Here is a 22,443-nt window from a genome sequence, read left to right on the forward strand (position 1 = left end):
AAGTACCCTGAACATGTTGGAGACTTCCTTTCTAGTCTTTTCTGTTTGGGGTGAGGGGGGAATACATATGCATATATTTTTGGGTTGTACTTTATAGTTTTATCTCATGCTTTGAAGAAAGGCCCAGTGATTTACTGAACAGTACGTAGTTTAAAAGAAGTCTGAGGAGCCATCTAATAGTATTTTTGAGCCACATTATTAATTGAAGAGTGAGCTTAAGTTCTGTAAGTACCCAAGCCAAGAAACAGGATGCTTGCCAAGGAAGGACCTACACTGTGATCCATTAGCTGCTCAGGAATCTCTGCAGCCTGGTTAAGTGGTCCCCTGGATGCAAAGTACTTAGAGCAGTGTTCTGACTTTCTACCTACTGCTTTGAGGTTTTTGAATCTTACTTAGTCAACTTCTTCCTAATAAAGTTCCACTTCCAGGGCTCTTGTAGTTATATTGCATTGCTCACATTGAGATAAAACTTACTGTAAGGTTATTACATCATAGACCTTATTCAGGAGGGTTTATTGACCGTAGGAATCTTGTCTTGCTGCTAAGTATCCATGTTTTCTAAATATCTCTGTCATATATATTTGACAATATGATAATGGAAATCCCATTTTCACTTTTAAGCAATCTATGCTCTCAATAATTTTATAGAGTTCTGCTTTTATTTTTTTTTTGAAATTTATTTATTTATTCATTCAGAGAGAGCGAGAGAGAGGCAGAGACACAGGCAGAGGGAGAAGCAGGCCCCATGCAGGAAGCCCGATGCGGGACTCGATCCCGGGTCTCCAGGATCACACCCCAGGCTGCAGGCGGCACTAAACCGCTGCGCCACCGGGGCTGCCCGAGTTCTGCTTTTTTAAATCACTTTTTCCTTATATACTGTCCTTTAAGGTACAAGGTTTCTCAGTGTTGCCATCTTGGCATTTGGGCCCAGATAATTCTTTGTTGGAGGTGGCTGTCTTGTGTGCATTGTAGGATGTAGGAGGATTAATAGCCAGCCCTGGCCTCTATATCCTAAATGCCATTAGATAGACCTCCCCCAACTGTGATGACCTAAAATGTCTCCAGGAATTGCCAGATATCTTTTGGGAGTTGCATCTAGCTGAGAACCCCTGCTTTATTGTACCTGGGGACATTTTCCACAGGTATTTCTGAGTGGTCTGTTGGTGGAGGCCATCTTGTTAAAAAAGATACATTGAGAACATATTGGTTATGAGTTTACTTATGGAGTAGTAGGCACTTTTTCTGTTAGGCAGTATAATATTATTAATGAACATTTTTGAGCACTAAACTATGTACCAGGAGCTTTTCTTAAGTATTTGATATGACCTGTGTTTTCTCATTTCAACCTCAAAATGCCCACTGAGATAGGTACTGTTAGTGATGGCATTCTCCAGATGAGAAGACCAGGGGTTATGTGGTTAAGCACATGTAAGCAGTTCAGCTGACATGGAGCTAGTAGTGTGGGAGCCAGGATGCCACTTCTGGTGTGTCTCATGTCATGTTCTTAACCACTGTGCTCTTCTCTCTACTATACTAGACTGAAGGGAAAGAATACGTTTTTGTGTTTAAATCTGGTAGAAATTTATATGGGATAAAAATTCGGACATCTATATTCCAGAGGAATCCAGCTTAGATCATAACACTTCATAAATTTAAAAACCACTAATCCAAAGTCATTTCTGTTTTGAAGCATGGAAAATACCCTCTTGCCCAGCATAATTGGAACTGGTTAATTGAAAATAACCAGTTAAAAGCAGGGAATCTTTAAAAAGTTATGCATACTCAAAGTATTTTATTTTCAGTAAAATATATAAATATATATGAAATATATTCAGACTCTTGTAAAGCCAAGGGTTTTTCTTTGACAGTGATCCTACTATTTTGAGTTTTACATTGTATTAAGAGTATAAGCCATAAGCACTACCACAGACACTAGCAAAACAATCCAGTCTTACAGAATCTTAGGTTTCATTTTTTTTCCCTCCTTTTTTATAGTTGTCTTGCTCACTTCTAATCCAGTAGCTTTCTTTTTAGTGACTTACTTTTATTAAGTCTTTCCAAAGCCTTCAGCTTAGTTTTTAATAGAAACAAGATTTATCTTTTATACTCTTATTCCACCAGCTTTCATAATACTTAATTAAATTTCATAATTGCAATAACAAGTCGACTGGCATGAACAGGTTTGGGAAGACACAGCCTGGCTTGGTCAGCATGAAGTCCAGCTGGTGGGAACAGCGTGTGTGGTGCTGGAGATCGCCCACTTGCGTTCTTGGGAATTGCGTTCTTGGTGTAGGGAGAGAACTCTGAGCACGAGTTAATCCAGGAAGTTGGTCCAGTAGGGGGCAGTTTCAGAGTGCTTACTGTGTTTTTTGGGGCCACACAACTTAGCATTTTCAAATCAGACAGGTCATTTGTCATAATATGGCAATAAATTATGGCTCTGAGTAACCTCATTTGAAGCTGAAATTAAGTCCCTGAAAGTGTAACTGCATATTTAAAAAGTTATATATCTGTATTCAGTCACTATATAGAATATGGTTAACCTGTAGAACTTGAGGCCTTTCCTTTATAACTTGAGTGTATTAACTCCTTTCTTCCTAATCAGAAGCTGAAAGTGAGTCCTCTTGTTGGAGGAGTACATCGATGTTAGGTGCAATTTCTCTTCGAGCATCAGAGTATAGCACTGCTGATCTGGCTGTCAGTCCAGCCTCTTCATCACCAGTGCTGTGTAATGCATTCCTGACTTCACTGTGGCTGTCTCTGGTGGGGAGGGATTCACTTGTGTGAAGTACCCTTGGCAGTCGACGTTATATGTAAAATTTAAGTTTGGCCCATGAAACTGCAGTCACTCTCTGATATCACACTGTTTTTATGCATGTTGTTATTTTGTGTATTTAGACTTCAGAGGCTATCTGGCTATGCCCTGTAAGCCCCGTCTGTTGCTGGATAGAGGCTGGGCCAGTGGAGGAAGCCCACCGTTTGCACTTACTAAAATAGGCACCGCACCATCAAGCTTTTCTGCTCCTCACTCCTTTCTCTTGCCTACTCCCCTTTGCTGGTTTGCTAGTGTGTGTGACACTTTATTATTAAAAGACAGTAATAATACAGTTAACATATATTGTGTTTTTACTTGGGGTTTTATGCGGACTTCTCTCTCTCAGGCCCCTGAAGCAAAGCTGTCCTTGTGATGAGTGCAAGAGATGAACCGGAGCCTTCCTAGAGAGACACAAGACAGGCAGTAGGATAACATTAAAATTAATAGAGTCCTCCTTCTTTGAGTCCATATATGTATTTTGTGTTTAGTTTTTTTTTTTAAAAAGACTTATTCATGAGAGATGCACAAAGAGAGAGAGAGAGAGAAAGAGAGAGAGAGGCAGAGACACAGGCAGAGGGAGAAGCAGGCTCCATGCAGGGAGCCTGACGTGGGACTTGATCCCGGGTCTCCAGGATCAGGCCCTGGGCTGAAGGCGGCCCTAAACTGCTGAGCCACCTGGGCTGCCCTTGTGTTTAGTTTTTATTTGGATAGCATGATCAAAGTACCCAGGAAGTTTCTAAGTGGAGAAAACTGTTAGAGAATGGTTATGATGTTGCCCAGAGCCAACATGGCTTGTTGAGGAGGAGACTCTCCCAGCCATCAATCCCCTCACTTTCTGTGGCCATATAGGACTTTTCTAATTTTGCACCGAGTGTACAATTGTCAGGGAGGCAGGCCTTCTCTGAATCCCATTCAGAGTGATGCATGTGTGGAAAAGAGGGGCCACAGGTTGTCTCAGCAGTGGCGTCTGTTGCATTGTAGATCAACAGGGTTGATAGGCTAGTCCCTATGCCAGGTGGGATGTCGCTCTCAAAGTCCAGTTACTGGAGATGGTGTGGTAGGGACAGGCCTCTCTTTGTTGCTCAGTGGCTGGGAGAGACTGCCATTATCTGGTCTGAAGCTCATCTAAGAATAGTTTCCCACTCCTGAAGCTTGTATATCTTTTTTTTTTTTTTTGATGCTAATATCTAATTATTATTCTGATAACCTTAAGCCATAAGATTTGATTGCTTTTATTGTTCACTCCCTGTCCTCTGCCTCCACCTCTCTTCACCCCACCACACATGTTTGGGTGTGTTCTCTATCTCACATACACGTACACATCAGTTACAGCAGTAGTGTGCTGAGCCCCAAACAATCAATTGATAATTGGATTTCAGTTGCCCTTGTAATGTCCACTTTTCTGTATAAGAGGGTGAGAGGTAAATCAGCCATCTTCAGCATCATTTCTTTAGAATATATATATATGCCTTAACTTCATGTGTACTTGAAGTGATAGTTTTAGCACTCTGATATATTCTCAATTTTGCTATCGAGAGCTGGTCTTGAAGCTCAAGTTTGTTAGATGAGCATCAAGGAGCTGGTGTGAAGTTTTACTGGAGGAGAGTGTGGTGCATGTAGATCATCAGGGAACACTGTCCAGCCAAGCTTACTTGAAAAATCTGTGTTTAGTTTGTTGTTTAATCCTCCTATAAGTATTGCAGCATTAAACTTGAGAAAAGTTAGGTTGTCTTACAGTTCAGGGTTCTTTAAGGTTAATGATGCTGTTTAGTGTTTTGATGTGGACAGTTTTATTTTTTTTTTTCAGGGAGGTGATAAGCCAACAAGTCTACTTGACTGAAACATGTTGGGCTCTGTGTTCCTGAACTTAACAGTTAATTTTGGCCAACATTCATAAGGAAGGATTTTATATGTGTATAATAATTCGTTGTTTTAATAGCCTTGTTTTTAAACTGAGGTCACATAAACTGTACATGATTGGTTTGAAGGTAGTTCTCTACTTAGGTCACCCTTTCAGGGAGATTTTGAGCTAATTTAATTTTCAGGGAGATTAAATACCTTCTTGAGCTAACCCAGGAGTGTGATTTGTTACCATCTTTTTATCTGCTCAGGGCTTCCAGAAGTAAGGAGGCCATTAGGTATGAAGGTTTGCATGTTGGCTCCTTTGGAAACAATCCTCCCCTTCTTTGTTGGCTGTGATCCCCTGAATTTTAATACTGATGATCTGCACTCTGATCTGTACGGAATTCAGGATGCCATATGACCTGAGCCATCTCAACTCAGAGGTTTGTGAAGTTGGTTAAAAAGGGTATGTGCCTCAGCTGTTCCTTCCTATGTTTTATTTTTATTTTTTAAAGATTTTACTTATTTATTTATTCCTGAGAGACACACACAGAGAGAGAAGCAGAGACATAGGCAGAGGGAGAAGCAGGCTCCATGCAGGGAGCCTGATGTGGGACTTGATCCTGAATCCTGGGATCATGCCCTGAGCCAAAGGCAGACAGACGCTCAACTGCTGAGCCACCCAGGCATCCCCCTATGTTTTATTTTTAAGTCAAGATAAACCATCAGAAGGCCACATTTGCGCAAACACTTGACTTTATTCAAGGTCATCTTTTTAAGATGCGGTCATATAAAAACAATTTATTGTTGCAATAAAACTGGAGATGAAGCATTGCCCATCATGTCATTTTTTAGCCTCTTTGGAGAGTTCCATACAAGAAACTTATTTTAGAATTTGATGCCAAGACTTGTTTTCTGGTAGCTCCTGAATGCCCGCCCGCTCTCTGGTGATAGGTATGCTTTATTGGTTTGCTTGCTTTGTTTACTGTGTCTCCTATTCCACTTCTGCTCCAACAACCAAATTTGATTCTCAGCTATCCAACCTTCATTATTAACACATTGTTTCCACTTGGATCTTTTATTTCTATTTCATCAGCATGATTTATTTATTTCCTTTATAATTAATGACCTCAAAAAATTCTCTTTGGAAAAGATAATTAGCATACTTCTCCAGTTGCAATCCCTGTGTGCCCAGGCTTTCCCTTCTGTTCTAGATCCCTTTTCTTTTCTTTCTTTCTAGTAGGCTCTGTGCCCAGCATGGAACCCAGTGTGGGGCTTGAACTCATGACCCTGAGGTCAAGACCCTGAGTTGAGATCAAGAGTCAGAAGTTAACCAACTGAGCCACATTGGTGCCCCTAGCTACCCTTTTTGTCAGCAGCTGTCAGCTGCTTCCAACTAGATGGCTGTCAAGTTGGCAACCCCAAGCCACACACATAAATGTTGACTTCTTAGTTTTTTCTCCCTAACAAGCCTTCCTCATCAATGCCCTCTTGCTGTAAATGCCACTGGTTTCACCAGTCACTTGGTTTTGAAGCACTGCCGCCTCTTTGTCTCCTCTGCTTGTACTCCAGCTCTGATCAGTTGGGAGGGCTCCTTGAGTCTACCTTCAGATGGCTGCTGACTTCCTATTCTCCATGTCCTGTTCTCAGCATTCTGGCTGTAGGCCCTCATTGCCTCTTTTTTTTTTTTTTTTTTTAAGGTTTTATTTATTTAATCATGAGAGACACACACACAGAGAGAGAGAGAGAGAGAGAGGCAGAGACACAGGCAGAGGGAGAAGTAGGCTCCATGCAGGGAGCCCAACGTGAGACTCGATCCCGGGTCTCCAGGATCACGCCCTGGGCTGAAGGCAGCACTAAACCACTGAGCCACCTGAGCTGCCCCCCTCATTGCCTCTTGCCGAAGCTTTAGCATAGATGTCTTAGTCTCAACATCTCTAGTCTACCTTACTCAAAATCCAGTCTCTTGCCTTTGCCAAATATAATCTAACCTTACAACAATGTAAATTTATATTATGTTGTGAATTTAGTCCTGTAACAAATACATTGTGTAACATGAGTCCTCTGAGAAGCAGATGTTGAGATGGTACAGACTTTCGAGTGGTTTGTGGGGGGTTTGGGAGTGATGCCTCGGAGAGAGGAAAGGGGAAGAAGCAGAATTGATTAGGGAAAGCCTTCAGTCCATGATGTAGATGTGAATCTTGAAAGGAAAAAGAGCAGAAGTAGACAAGAGGAGCCTCAAACCATGGTGCAGATCTCCCAAAGTTGTAGTCAACACAGTGGAGTGAAGAATAAGCTTTAGAGGACTTCTGTGTTGGGCAGTAATGGCCAACCCCAGCATGCTCAGTTCATGGATGGGAAATGCCCGGGAACAGAGTGGCTGAGCTGGAAAACTCTCAGGAAGGGAGACTCAGGTGTTGCATGTCCATGGCTGCCACATAGGCATGAGTGCGTACATCATGCTTGGCAAGGTTTCAGGTGCTGGAATGGTAGGCAAAACAGACCACCGTCATGGAGGGTGGAGGAAACTGGCAATAAACAAGTCACACAAAAAATATACATATGCTTATTATAAAAATTAATAATACAGAAGTGAAGAAAGTAATCCCTCTCCTAATCCCAAGATTTTGGTTTATAATCTTCTATATCTTACATATACGACACACACATTCATTATCCCACTTAGTATTAACAGGAGTGTTCTTCGTGTTTTTTAAAGTAGTTTTAAAGAAAGCAACAAGTAGGGGTACCTGGGTGGGTCAGTCTGACTTGAGCATCTGACTCTTGGTTTCAGCCCAGATCATGTTCTCAGGGTGGTGAGATCGAACCCAAAGTCAGGCTCTATGCTTAGAGGGAAGTCTGCTGGAGATTCTCTCCCTCTCCCTCTGCCCTTCCTCCCACTCACATGTGGGCATTCTCTCTCTCTAAAAATAAATAAATCTTTAAAAAAAACAAAAAAATCAACGAGTACACATGGAGCACCTGGCCGACTTAGCCTGGTAGAGCATATAACCTTTGATCTAGGGATTGTGAGTTTAGGCCCCATGTTAGGCATAAAGCTTACTAGAAAAAGAAAGGCACATATTTATATCTTCATTCATTAAATAGTATTGATTGAGCATTTACTCTGTCAGCTACTATGCCTGCCAGAGAGCAAAGCACCTCCACCGGTCTTCATGGTGTTTAAAGTCTGATGTTGAGACAAATGAGAAACATTTGAGCATTATGAGAAATACTTGAGAATTAGAAATAATTCAAGCATTATTTTTTCTGAATTTTAAGAAGTAGTTTTAAAAATCTACAGTTTATTTGTGCCTTCTTTCCAGAGTCCATTTAGATGAACAATGGAACCTCTGAATTTATCCTCCGTGCTTTGCTTTTGTAATTTGTTTCTTTTTTATTCTTTATTTATCAATTTTACCTCTTGGACAAGGGATTGGTGTATGCCTTTCTGTGTTCTTTTATCTAGGCCTTTCTCTTATTTCACTAATTGTTTATTTAATCCCCAGGATCTCATTATTTTTGTTTCCCTGTAGTTATGTTTGACAATAGCTTCTCCTTATTTTTTATACCCCACATTCCTCCATTGCTGTTCATTAGAAATTTTTTCACCTAAGTTCTTCTGGTGATCTGTATCTTCTTGGATTTATTTTGTTTTCTTATTTTTCTCTCTCACACTGTGATTGGTTTTCCTTAGTTGTCTGGTGATCTTGTTTATGGGAGAATTAGTGTGGGTGGCAGGCTTCCCCTCAGTGCTATGGGTCCCTTTCCTCAGCAGGCCTCACTGGACGGAGGGCAGGTGCTGGAACAGTAGTGCAACCTCCTAACACAAAAATGTCCCTGGAGAGTGAGAGGGCAGTGACCACCATGCAGGAGGTGATCCACGTGGGTGTCAGCCTTGGGCAGACTTCATGCTCTGTTCCTGCCTGGAGCTGCCTTTCCTCCTTCACCCCGGTACACACATGTTGTATTCCCCTCTTAACCACCTGCCAGGCTCCTGCCTCTCGTGGGCCTTCCCTATCACTGCCCTAAGTCACCCTGTGCGCGTGTTTCTGTGTAGCATTTCCCATGATGCGTTGGTTCATAACCAGTCTGAGCACTCCTTGAAGGCCAGGACCCCAGACCAGGCAGGCTCTGTGAATGTTCCACAGTAGAATGAGTGTTTGGTGTGGATGTGAAGTCTAAGCTCTATTGAGTATGTCCCATTTTTATAGTGTCAGGGAGAGGCCACAAGGGCCCTCTGTGCACATGACCTTGTGTTCTACTACAGACCCCAAATAATATGTGGCAGTTCCTTTCCCTCTCTTTTCAGGAAATGAGACCACAGACAAGTCTGTGTGTGGTCATGGTGGTTTACTGAGAATTAACCAGGACCACCAGCTGATCCTCATAGGCCCAGAACACCCATATGGAGATTGAATTTTACTTTTGTGAACTGTATTAGACCAACTGATAGATGCCAAAATCTGTGAGTGACAGGTGAGGAGAAGCAGGGGTTGTGTAATCTCAAAAGATCTCCCTGCAAGATAGGACCTGGCAGGTGCCACCTTAATGGACTGAACCCCAGGAATTGATGCACTGGGAAGGTGACATCATTTCTGTGGCTCTCTTGCCCAAAGTACATACCCTCAGTCCAGTCATGTGAGACCACCAGGCAGACCCCAGTGGGTTGGTAAATACTCTGACCACCAGGTGCCATAGTCATGAAAGACCGGCAAAAACCAAGTAGCTATAACAGACCGCGGGGGACTAAGGAGAAATAACAAAGTACAACATGGGACCCTGCTGGGATTTGACTAAAAGCATTAGTTAATGGGAGTGAACCAGTGTGAGCCTCCTGGTTCTGATTATGATAATTGTTACTAGATGGAGTCACATAAGATGTTAGCTTCTTATGTGACTCCATCTAGTCCACATCCCAGGAGGACCCTGGGTCATGGTTCTATGGAAACTCCCTGTACCATTTTTGCAGCTTTTCTCTAAGTATAAAGTAGTCAAGTTGAAAAGCCAAAAACCAAAAACCTCAGGTGTGGTCAATTACAGTAGCTCACATAGGATACGAACCATCCACAGGGGAGGCACAGGAGTGCTTCCCCAACTTCCTGTTTCAAAGTGCATCGAAATGACTGCCATGCTTATGGATTCCCATATGCTCTTTCTTCACTTTGCTGTCCCAAGGGAAGAAGGGTTCTTTAGATCTATTCTTTCAGTACAACTTGACACATAATAAAAGCCTGTCTCACATGTTTTCCAAACATTATAACTTTAGACACCCAGTGATGATCCCTTCATCTTGAGCTCTTAAATTGGATGCTCAAGCTTTACTGTGTCAGTTCCTTTCCTGGGCTTCTCATGGAGCCCCTCTGCTGTACATGGAGGCCATTCATCAGATCTTCAGGGCAGCAAGAGTCTTTTTAAAAGATTTTATTTAGGGATCCCTGGGTGGCGCAGCGGTTTGGCGCCTGCCTTTGGCCCAGGGCGAGTTCCTGGAGACCCGGGATCGAATCCCACGTCGGGCTCCTGGTGCATGGAGCCTGCTTCTCCCTCTGCCTGTGTCTCTGCCTCTCTCTCTCTCTCCCTCTCTGTGACTCATAAATAAATAAAAATTTAAAAAAAAAGATTTTATTTATTTATTTGAGAAAGAGAGAGCACATCAGTGGCAGGGGAAGGGCAGAGGGAGAGAGAGAATCCTCAAGCAAACTCCCCGCTCATCAAGGAGCCTGACACGGGGCTTGATTCCACAATCCTTAGATCATGACCTGAGCTAAAATCAGGAGTCAGGCACTTAACCGACTGAGCCACCAAGGCGACCTCTTTCTAACTGCCTTCAAGTCAAGTAGAAGTTCTGGTGTTAGAGGAGCATCGGCAGGAGCAACGTGTGCAGCTGGTGTAGGCAGCCAGTAAGTCTGTGGGCTGTGCTGTTTTGTTGAGACACCCTGTGTTGTCCCTGACCCCCTGAATAGCAGCAACTTCTCCTTTGACTGCATTTCTGGCTGAGATCTCTGAGGGACATTATTCCAGATCCTTCGAAAGCATTTTTAGGTAGGAAGACCTCTTGCTACAATATCTCTGGTAAGGAGGGACAAAGAGTGTTTTAAGTATAATAAAGTTGAGTTAGAGACCGGTGTTTCATTGTAATTTCTCTCATTTGAATGTTAAATGCATTTTTTTTTCTGACCTGACATTTGAATTAGTGTTAACATGAAAAGTAAAGAGTTACTAATACACAGCCTTTTAAAGTGTTTTTAAGACTCATTGGCCATTTGCAAACCAAATACATTTTCTTATATTTTTAAAAATCTTCCCATTATGGGAGTTACATATGTATTCATTACAGAAAAATTAGTAACTATAGAAAATTAGAAAGTTAATCATGGAATTACTGGTGATTTTGTTTCATCTTTTTAATACAAGCCTATTCATTTTTTTAGTAGATAGGATCATTAGATACAGTTTATAAATTTTTTCATGGTTCCATAATTGGCTGTGCCATCATTTATTTAAAGTTTTCCAGCAAATGCAGATATAAGATTTTCCAGTTTTTCATTATTACATAATGTTTATTTCAGATATTCCTAAGGTTTGTTTCTTTCACTTTTGTTTTCATTTTCCCCCATTGACCTCTTTGGCAGTTTGGCAAAACCTATGGATTCTCCTTAGAATAAGCTTTTTTTTTTTCTTTCTTAAATTAGAATAGTATATTTAAGTGTATAAAAATACAAAGCAAACCAGGCATATTAAAATACAATTGTAAAAGTGTTTAAAGTTTTGTCGACATACCAATAAATATGTTTCTTTCTTCTACATTGACAAAGTGATCTAGCATCAGGTCTGATAACTTTCAAAGTAGTGATGAGCATAATTGACATTTTGATATGTCTGTAGCAACTATAATATGATGTGAAAATTTCTGTGGTTTCTTTTGGTGTCAAAGTCACATGTACAGCTAGTATATTATTGTAGTTTGTCTTACATTGACAGAAATGCTACATTTCATTTAGAAGTTGATGAAAATAAAGATACACATTTTTTTCATTCATGTTCATGGGCCCCATAATTTCTATCCATAGATAAGATTAAAAAATCTCTGACCGTACATAAATGACCTTGTTACATAACTTTCCCCCCACCTACCCAGTTACTTCCATAAGGTAGAGACCTGTAAATCAAATGCTGTGAACTTTATAGGACCATTGATTTTTACTGCCAAGTTGTTCTTAAGAAAGCTTAGAACAGAAATGTCCGACTGGTATGTTTAAGATTGTATAGATGAACATTATCTTGTTCATCATTCCATTACTTGGAATACTTATAGTTTACATTTTTGAATACTTATTATAGTCCCAAAGCATTTTTATTTCGTTCAAAATTAGTGAGCTTGAATTATTGGCTAATTGTCATAGATAAGGGTCAATTAAAATTCCTCCATTTTGATTCTGTTGCCCTTTATTGTCCCTTTATTTCAAACTGTTTTGTGTTTTTTTCCTTTAATCATTTTGATGTAAGTTATTAACGTCAACATAACTTCATATTAAAGTCTACATTTTATTGGCAAGTTAGGGGGCTGTTATGGGCTGCTTAGTCACATGCTCTCACAAGCCCCACCACTTCATGCAGTTTTGGCAAGTAGATCACTCTCCTTTTTAAGAATTACCTATGGTAAAAAGAATTGGGACTTCAGAGCACTGTGTGCTTTGTCAATGTGCACAATGACTCTTATGCAACAATAATTATAAGCTTAGTGGAGAGCTTTGGGACAGGCTTCTGGCATGTGGCCAGTCCTGTGTAAATGTCCCCATCCATTACTCTGACCTGCTTTTGATTATGATGCAAAGTCCTGGGCTATTTAGTTCTCATGGAACCTCCACCCTTATAATTAGGATGAGCCCTTTGGGGACCAGAGACTGAGAATATCTGAGTGGTGCACTTCTCGGAAAGAGCCATTCTTTACAAAGTTGGCCGCTTATTGCCTCTCCTTTGCCAAGCCTGTGTTTCATTTTTAAAAGTAGAATATGCTGCTGTTGCTTTCTTTTCTTTTTTTTTTTTTAATTCTCCTAACTTTAGACCTGTCCTCTCTTTCTAACCTAATTATTAGTCTTGTTAAGATATAACAAGTTGCATGGAAATGAAACCTTTGTACAATTCGAACAGGCAGAGAGGAGCAGCTCTGCAGAAGCATGTGCTGCAGTGAGGGATCTTCCTGTTGGATCAGGATTCTCTGTCTGATGACAATACTGAAGGTCAGAGTTCAGGTTGACGGCATTACCAGTGCACACTAGTAACAAACCAAGTAGACTGTTATATGAAAAAATAGCTTAAGATACTGAAAATGGTGAAATAATAATAATAATAATAATAATAATAATAGTCAATTGTTCCATTCTCTGACCTGTAGACATAGGGAGACCCAAGTCTGTCTGCTCAGCACTTGTATCTATAGAGTTTCCTTCTGCAGGGACTTAAGATGCTTTTTTTAAGAGAAAATGGAAGGGGCCATTTTTCCTCCTGCATAGTCAACCAGGGTAACTAAGATGAGAATCTGAACATTTTTGTGATGTTAGCATATATTGTTTAGATGCTGTCTGAAATGGCTGGTATCAGTTCACAGTGCCACCAATGGAGTATGAAGGTGACAGCTCCACCAAGCACCATCTTTCACTTCAGAACTGTGGTTGCTAGTTTGCTAGGTGTGAAATAGTAGCCTAGTTTCATTTGCTTTCCCTTTGTTTTGTGTTTATCCTGTCTGTTTTCTCTTTTTAAATTTTTAAATTGACAATTTTAAGGAAATATTTTAACTTTACAAATTATTTAAAAAATACGCTTCTGTCCATAATTCTACACAGTGCAGATTGTGCCAATCTCCCTAGAGAAATGTACAACTGAAGTATTAATACAGAGTCTGCAAATATCATGAAGACCCAACTCAGATGATCCAAAAATTGCTGGTTGAACCCTATAGCTCTTGTGACTGTATTTTTCTTTCTTCCTTTATGGGTTACCAGGCTTATCTTTTTGTTGCCTTGTACACACCTGTTTATATGCAGCTCATAACCAGGTGATGTGACTGTACTTGATCTAATTACTTGGGGGTGTTGAGGGAGTTCCCCTTTCTCAGAATGTGAGATTACTTACTATTGTGAATGTGTTGACCAAAAATATAGTTATTTATGTGGAATATTCTAGTGATGGCACAACTGCTCATTGACATTCTTTGTTTCTCCCTTGCTAAAACTCAGGAACCAGAACTGAGAACTTCAGGGTAATTGTTGGTTTGGGTGTGCAGTGTGAAAAATGAAGGTTGGGGGGACAATCAACCATCTATGGATAAAATGTTAATATCTCTCCCTTTAAACACAGGGAAGCCGTGACTTATATCAAGGAATAAAGCTTTTGTTTTGATACAACCTCTATTTTTTAAAAACCTGATTTCAGATATTTTCAGAGATTTCTGATTAAGATACTTCTAAATTATCTTAACCTTTTCTGGTAATATTAAACCAATCCAAAATCCACGGTTTTTTTTTTTTTTTTTTCTTCCAGAAAATGCATAAATCGCCCTTCTGGCCACTTGAGCAATTTGAACTCAGTAAAGCTTTCTCTACGCATGATCTAGCTAGTTAATCCCTTTAGGCATCCAATTTTATTAGACTTTTGTATTCATAATATAATTTCAGAAACTTTAGGGAAGATAATGTTTATATAAAATGGCTAAAAAATTGAGCTTTGAAATCAGTTAAAATCCTGTGTTTGAAATCTGTTACAGTTGTTTGCTGGTTGTGGCTGTGCAGTGACTTACTCTCTCTAAATCATAGCTGCCACATCTGTAGAAAAGAAGGGAATACCTATATTTTCATGGTGGATACAAATATTAGAGTGCTTGGCAAAGTGCCTCACTTCCCTGCATTATATCATTCTGATAGAGTGTTTGCAGTATCGGTTTCTGGCATTCCAGTATGCTGGCACTAAAATGTCATTAGTTTTAGTGGCCTAATACCTACCTGCATTTCTTTTTTGTTGTTGTTTTAAGATTTTATTTATTTATTCATGAGAGACACAGTGAGAGACAGAGACAGAGACAGAGACAGAGACACAGGTGGAGAGAGAAGCAGGCTACTGTGTGAACAATTTGGATAAAAGCCAGCCAGTTAGAAGACCTACAAATATCTAGGCATATGATGCTGAGGGTAAGCCCATGGCAGTGGGATGGGAAAGAAGGTAGGTAGATTTGAGAGCTGTTTAGGAGCTAGAATTCCCAGGGTGTCTGGCATGGGCAGCTAGGTCAATGTCCTAGCAGTTGTTGAAATCAGGACTGCAGGGAAAGCTGTGCAGGCTTCTGTGGACGGTAGTGAGTTCATGTTTGTAAATGCTCATGGACAGAGCACCTTTGGGAAGATGTGAAGATAGTGGGTTTGAGATGTCTATAGTAGGCAACTAGACTTTTGAGAGTCCTCAAGTTTGAGATTATGGTAGAAGTTCTTTCTGAGTGTGGGTGAATTATTCACAATGGGAAGAGGAAGGGCGGTGGAGTAAGAACAGCCAGAGTGCAGAAGAAAAATCTACAGAAGAGTGCTGTCACAGAAGCTAGGAGGTGAATGTCTTTCTAGAGAAAATGATCGCCTGGGCCAGATGTTATGGAGAATTTGGAGCACAATAAGGGCCAAAAATATCTATTTGTTTTAACTTAAAAGTTGGTGTTGGTGGCTGTGCAACAAGAGTCAGGTTGTAATAATTTTAAGGTGAGGAACTAGGCAGGTCTTTCACAAAGTTGCCAGTGGAAGCAAAGACAGAGGAGACAACATGAAGGATGATAAGGAGTTGACAAGTTTTCTGTTTAAAGATGATGGAGACAGGAGTCTGATTCAGTGATGATGGGAATGAGCAAAGTAGAGAGGGAGATGCTGAAGATGAAGAAGGCAATTGAGGCATGAGAGTTCCAGGGGAGGTGGAATGAGTGAAGACCAGACTTTAGGTGGGAGATTGGGTTTGGGATTATAAAGAAAAAGAAGCAAAAGTCTGGCTCCAGGTCAGTTTGTGTGTATGATGGTGGAAAATGACACAGCTCCTTTATTTTCCATGTGGTGTTAGTGCTGTCATTTGCTAAGATTGAAGAGAAGGTAGATTATGGGACGGGGCTATGTGGAATGAGAACAGAGGACCTTTGAAGTATCTGCCCCAGGACAACTTGAAGGGAGTTGAGGTTACTGGCAATGAATTGATAGCAGCTTTGAACCTCTCCAGCCACAGAGAACAGCAGTCTCACCTGCCCTTCCTGAGGTCTATGAGGTGTGTTGGAGACCTTTCTAGAGTGTTGGATTCCAGTCAGGTCCACAAAGTGCAAAGAACAGAATATAACGCATGTGGCTCATACTCCCCTTTGACACATCCACTGTATTGTTCTGTTTTGTGGTATTAAAATACTCTCTGAAGTTCTTTAAGTGTGTTAATAAACCCTTTGCTTAAATGGCTAGGACCATTTGTTTTTCTTTAAGTTCTCTCTTGTTTTCCTTTAAGTTCTTGTTCACTTTTTCATACAGTTTCTGTCTCCTGCCTTTCTGTTTTCTTCCTTGTTGTCAGTTGTTCTTTCACATTGCTGTCTGCATGCAAGTCTTTGTCAGCCCTACACTCTGGACTTTGTCAACATCTGGAATGATCACACTTCTGAAATAAAGCCATGAACTTGAAGACCAGATAACCAAGCTTATTAAAATTTTATGCAAAGTAAGAATAAACAGTCTTGGAGTGCAATTCTCACAGTGCTGGGCTTTGAGGGTATACATGAGTGTTTGTACATAAATTTTATGACATCTGTTGGGTTGCTTCTCCCATTGTCCCATGTATGAGATGTTTGCTGCCTATATTCCCATTCGTTTCCTTCTTTTGAATTTCCATGGATTATGATAATGTTTTTGGAGAGCCCTCACTGTGTCATTATATCTTCCATAATCATTCTTTAGTACTTGCAAGGTAGCTTCATATACGCTACCTAAATTTTAAAACTACACAATCAGACATTTCATGCCGTTATTTCTTCTTATTCTCATGGATTTTCAAATACTTCTATATTTTATATGGGAAAGATATGTATTTTCAATTGTATACATTTTGTATGAGGATAACTTAACCATGTCATGACTCCGTCATCTAGCCTTGTCACATGTAAATGAGATAGGACCATGTGAAGAATTGTGAAGGTTTGAAAAATAAGTTATCTACTTTAGCTTTTCCTGTAGTTCTGTGTTTTATGGACTTCCTTATCTGTGAACATCTAATTTAATTTTTTTAAAGAAGTATATACTTATTGTGTAGTGAATATCATTTAAAAAATATTTTTGTAAGTTAGTTTAATTTTGATCCTGACTTTCCATCTGGTCCAGAGGAAGAAAGTATTCAACCCAAGTTATTTGGAGACTTTTCCCCAATCCCAAGGTTGTGCTAAGGTTTGGGGTCTTGAGCAGTGCCAGCACACTGAGAAAACGGCCCTGAGTCATCAGGCACCTGACCACACTACTTAACCCAGGAGAGACCTGTTATCCCAGCCCAAACCTGCCCTTCAGGTTCTTGGCTTTGCAGGGTGTCTCTAGTGCTCACTGTAGGGGAACCAGAGCCCTTTGTCTCTGCTGCTGTCTCCTAGGGGCTCTTAGAAGCTCTTTCCTCATAGACCCCACTCTTGGTGGGAGAGAGTAACTCACAGACCTTTCTCCCCTCTCCAGTTCTGGGAAGTATCATCATCATCATCATCATCATTAATATTATTAATTTGAGAGAGAGAGAGATGGAGAGCACAAGCAGGGGGAGGGGCAGAGGAAGAGGGAGAAGCAGACTTGCCACTTAGCAGGGAGCCTGATGCGGATGCCCACCCTCCATCCCAGGACACTGGGATCATGACCTGAGCCAAAGTCAGATGCTTAATGGACTGAGAGGCACCAGGTGCCCCCTGGGAAGTCTTTTTTAATCTGGGGGAAATCCCTCAATCCTCAAATTGTATTCTCAACAGGTGTAGGGTTGTTTTTTGTTTTTTAACAAAAGCTAAGAAGTGCTGGCACAAACCTTCCCTTAGGCAAGGAAGCCCACACTGTGTAGCCTATTTAAATAGTAGAATATGGGACAGAACACAATTTCTTAAAAAAAAAAAAAAAAAAAAAGTAAAGTGTAGTAAGTTGCAAAATAGTTAAAAAAAAAAATCCTCTGTTCAGTGCTGACCAAACTTGCGAAGCCAAGTCTGATTTTATTTTATTTTTTTAAAGATTTTATTTATTTATTCATGACAGAGAGAGAGAGAGGCAGAGACACAGGCAGAGGCAGAAGCAGACTCCATGCAGGGAGCCCAACGTGGGACTCAGTCCCAGGTCTCCAGGATCACCCACTGGGCTGAAGGCAGGCGTTCAACCACTGAGCCACCGGGGCTGCCCCAAGTCTGATTTTATAACTTATTGAAGAATATTTGTTAAATGTGTTGACATTTTATTTACATAACTTCTGAGTGATCTGAACCTCAAACAGATTATAACATTTTTAAAGTGTTGTGTAAATGTTCTAATTTTGTTTTCTTATTTCGCCTAAGAACACTGGAACTATTTTGGGGCCGATGAGAATCTTGGTCCAGTGGCTGTGAGCATTCGAAGGGAAAAACCAGAAGAAACAAAGGAAAACGGATCTCCATACAACTACCGAATAATTTTTAGAACCAGTGAGGTAAGTTGCAAACCAGAAAGATTGAGGCTTGATTGGAATGAGGAGCAGCAGTAGCAAAGCAATTAAATTTAATAGCACATAGCTACAAATGTCTTAGAATAAACAATGGCTCTTTTCATTTGTTCTGGTGGTGATGGGGGTGGACCTAATGGTTAGATTTGGGTCCTTCCTTTCCATCTACCCTGGGGTAGATGCAGTGAATGAATGGGAGTTTTGATTCGGAGAAAGATACCGCAGTTAAGCATGGCCCCAGGAAACTGGAGCCTGCAGGATTCCAAATTGGATGTTGCATATCCTGCTCCGTGGGCCGCTCGGTTGGCTGGAAAGCACTGAGCCCCAGCAGCCCTACAGATGAGAGAGGGTCATCCAGGAGTTAACCGCCCTTCCAAACTGTTGCTTCGGACAGTTCTTGACCCAAAAAGGAGGAAGGAGACTCTTCTTCTGCTTCTACTTTGCCCTCTCCTGGGCCTGTTCCCTAGACTGTGAGGAGGCTTAAAAATAACCCTGCAAACCCGAGGCTCTCTCCAGACCGGCTCTTGGAGCTCTGTAGGAATCAAAGCACACAAAATATTTGAGTTTTTATTTTAAAATGAAATTCAAGTCAGAAAAGAAAAGGGAAAATCAAATGGCCAACAAAGCAGTTTGTTGTTGTTGTTTGTTGTTGTAAACTCATGAACAAGTTTGGGACAATAAGGTTTCTCCTTTGTTTTCTTTCTAAACATGTCAGTGTGAATTTATTATTGCCTCCCTGCGCCAAATGCACTTTAGCATTGTTGTTATGCATTAATGCCTAATACTCCCCTGAGGTATCTAGGAAATAATGGTTTTGAAACTAGTTTAAATAGGGCATTTACTTCATTTCCCCCACTGAATACAAGGCCAGGTTTCAGGGGTTGGCTTCACTTAGTAATTGGTCCTCAGCTTGAACTCCAGGGAAATTAAAAATAGGATTTTTTTAAAGGCATGACTTCAGCATCTAATAGGTTGTGTGTAGTGGTCAGAGAGAACTGAAGAGCTCACATGCTCTACTGCACTGTCTCTCCACACCAGAGCTGATCGTGAAGAGGGTAAATGCTTTCGTTGAGCATGAAAAGCACAGAGAACATGCTGGTTTTGAAGTTGGACGTAGGGAGTCGCCCCTTTCTGGCTTCTTGGATTTCTGTGAGCATGTTACTTTGCTTCAGGTATTTTTGTCCTGTTCTCACCTGTTTCCCCTCCCAGGGCCACTCCACTTCCTGCTGTCCTTCATGCCAGAGGTTGGAGTGTTCTAAGTGAAGGATTTCTTCCCCCATCCTGTCACTGGTCTGTTGCCTGCAGCTTGCTCTGCGGGTATCCCCATCTGGTCCCCGCCCCTCTGTCTCCAGCTGTGCTAGGTGAACGTGATCCCCCGCTGTGGTTGGGGGCTTTGCCTCTCCTACCTCCGTCCTTTCATCCCTTCATCCCTTGCTACCTGGACCCAAAGTGGGCCCATCCATCGTCCCTTCGGTCCATTGCCTTAGCCTTTGACTGGAACATCCAAGTCAGATGTTGCTCATGGTTTAAGATACCATCATCACTTGCTTTTATGTTCAAATTAACGTTTAACTGACAACTCTGTTACTGAAGTTGTTCAGGCCAGAAACTTAAAGTCACACTGGACTCTTCTCTCCTCCTTGCCTCCCAACCCCCAGTCGGGTATGTCAGCACAGCTTGTTGACTATGTCTCCAAAATATGCCCAGAATTCAGTCCCTTCTTTCATTCCCCCACTTGGGCCTGGGCCCGGCCGCCACCACCTTTCTCTGCTCTGCGCCAAGCCCTGCAGGGACTCCTACAGAAATGTAATCCCTGTGTGTTCTTCCTCAGTGCAGAACCCTTTAGCACTTCCCCTCTCCTGACTACAAGCCAGTCAAGGGATACTTGTTTTATTTCTTATACTTATTTCTTATTGTTGTTTTCTTATGCTCTGATATCCCTTGCTACTTAGGACACCATGCATGCTGGCCTCCTTTCCCCCTGGGCCACCTCCTCACCTCTGCCTCAGGGCTTCACTGCCCCCGTTCCTCCTTCCTGCTGCATCTTCCCCTGGCCTCCTCCTGCTGGGGTGCCCTCATTTCCTCCTGACCTTTACTCCTGAATCACAGGGGCCTTCCCTGGCCACTGGATCTAACATTTCTACTCCCATACATCCCATTTCATGTCTAGTGCTAAGCTTTGTTTTTTTTTTTTTTTCACAAACACTTCATACCATCTCACCTCACGTGTTGCACTTTTTATTGTGTTTGTTTTTTCCCTCCGCTAGAATTTAAGCCCCGTGAGGATGGGGACTGTTGTCTGACTTGCTCATGGCTACAGGTCTAATGCCTATAATCGGAGGTAGTGCTATCCCTTCCTCCCCATGGCCTGCCCTTCCCTCTCTCATGTGTACGTAATAAAGTATCCTTAGCTTTCATGTCACTTTTTCCTTTCCAATACAAGTCATCCTTAGATGTGGTCCAACTGTGATAGGTTACTGAGACTTTTCACAGAAATAAACTAACAGAAGTCCTTTGAGAGAAACCTCTCTAGATGGTTGGTCCCTGTCCAACAGGCACTTCACTCTTTCCTCTTTTCATTTTGGTAGAAATTGTAGAAATCGTCATTGTAAAACATAAACAAAAACATTTTTTTAAAGATTTTATTTATTTATTCATGAGAGAGAGAGAGAGAGGCAGAGACACAGACACGGGCAGAGGGAGAAGCAGGCTCCATGCAGGGAGCCCAAAGTGGGACTTGATCCCAGGACCGCGGGATCATGCCCTGAGCCAAAGGCAGAGGCTCAACCACTGAGCCACCCAGGTGCCCCAACAACATAAACAAAAACATGAACATATTTGTAAGCCTCACAGTTGATGAACAAAACCTGACAACATGTGAGTGTTTTTAAGCAAAGGTGCACAGGGAATTAAAAGGATTCTTGTCTTGTTTCTGGAAATCATTTAAAAAATCCAGATATAAAAATGAGTCATTCTTTTTCTCCTCTGCTTTGGCTTCCTTGAGGTGAGCTGCTGTCTGTCTGTGGTGCAGGATTAGCATTCCTGGTTTTGGTTTCTCAGCTGAAAAGACTTCCAGCGCCTGCTGCTTCCTGTCTCTCCGGCACAGGTTATCTCATGGAAGGAGGAGCACAGTAACTGGGTTGTTGAGCAGTTTCCTGTGACTTAAAACACAAACATACAAAGCCCCAGAAGCCATTTCTGCCAAATTCGGTATTAAGTCACAGGGAAAATGATTTTTTTTACACAAGTGTCATTTGAAAACAAGTGATTTATAAACGAAAGAAAAGCTATTAATCAAATGAATAGTACCTTGTTCTTGTATGGAGAGCAAGATGTTGGTAAATTTTGCTTTTCCTGCCATCTTCTCTCTTACCCATCAGTTGGCAGATGTTAGGGATTCGACTTCCCTGGTGATTCTTCATTTGGTTTCCATTTCCCTGCTAACCCTGTGTCACGTCCTCTTTGACTGATTTCCCAGAATGTCTTGTCTGCCTGCGGCTCCTTCCTCTTGCTGTTCATCTTAGAGTACACATCACCTTCCCTGTTCAGACAGGGTCTGAGGCTGCCCGTGGGAGCCTGATGGGGTGCACACCCCTCAGGTGCACGCCTCCCCGCCCCGCAACCTGCCAGCTTCACCAGCCACCCTCTCTTCAGATCCCGCTACATGACAGCAGTGGCTCTTTCTGCCCCACTTCCTGTTCTTCCTTACCTCTCCACCTTTCACTTTCTGACATTATTTTTTATAGAATTTCCTCTCAATTCCAGGGCCCCTTCTTAGTGCCCCCCTCTTCCATGAGGGTGTTTTCTTATGCTCTGAGCCACAGCGCTCCACTTCCTGCCTTGGGACCCTTTTCCACCTGAACATGTTACACTTCCCTCAGTAAACACAAGCCTTCTGAATTGCCATCGTGTACTTCTTCCCCCTGCCCTTTGCACACCCCACACCTGCCCATCAGCACGCACTCCTTCCTCGGTTAGCTCTTGGCCACTCCTGCTGCAGTCCAGGGCCTCACCCTACCCCCTACCGGCTTCATGGGCAGGTGTTCCACATGATGGGTCACCATACAGTGTTTATGGTGTTT

At 41.7% G+C, this 22,443-nt stretch overlaps 1 protein-coding gene across 20 annotated transcripts in view; it reads left to right on the forward strand.

Annotated features, from left to right (window-relative positions):
- SIPA1L1 (signal induced proliferation associated 1 like 1) overlaps positions 1-22,443 on the forward strand; it is a 375,245-nt gene that overhangs the window by 231,478 nt on the left and 121,324 nt on the right. For all 20 annotated transcript variants that reach the window (XM_038545124.1, XM_038545128.1, XM_038545132.1 and 17 more), the window contains one exon: positions 18,219-18,349. In XM_038545124.1, the coding sequence (XP_038401052.1) occupies positions 18,219-18,349 (131 nt within the window). The remainder of the gene's footprint in view (positions 1-18,218; positions 18,350-22,443) is intronic.

Source organism: Canis lupus, chromosome 8, assembly GCF_011100685.1.
Source record: "Canis lupus familiaris isolate Mischka breed German Shepherd chromosome 8, alternate assembly UU_Cfam_GSD_1.0, whole genome shotgun sequence".
NCBI lineage: Eukaryota > Metazoa > Chordata > Mammalia > Carnivora > Canidae > Canis > Canis lupus.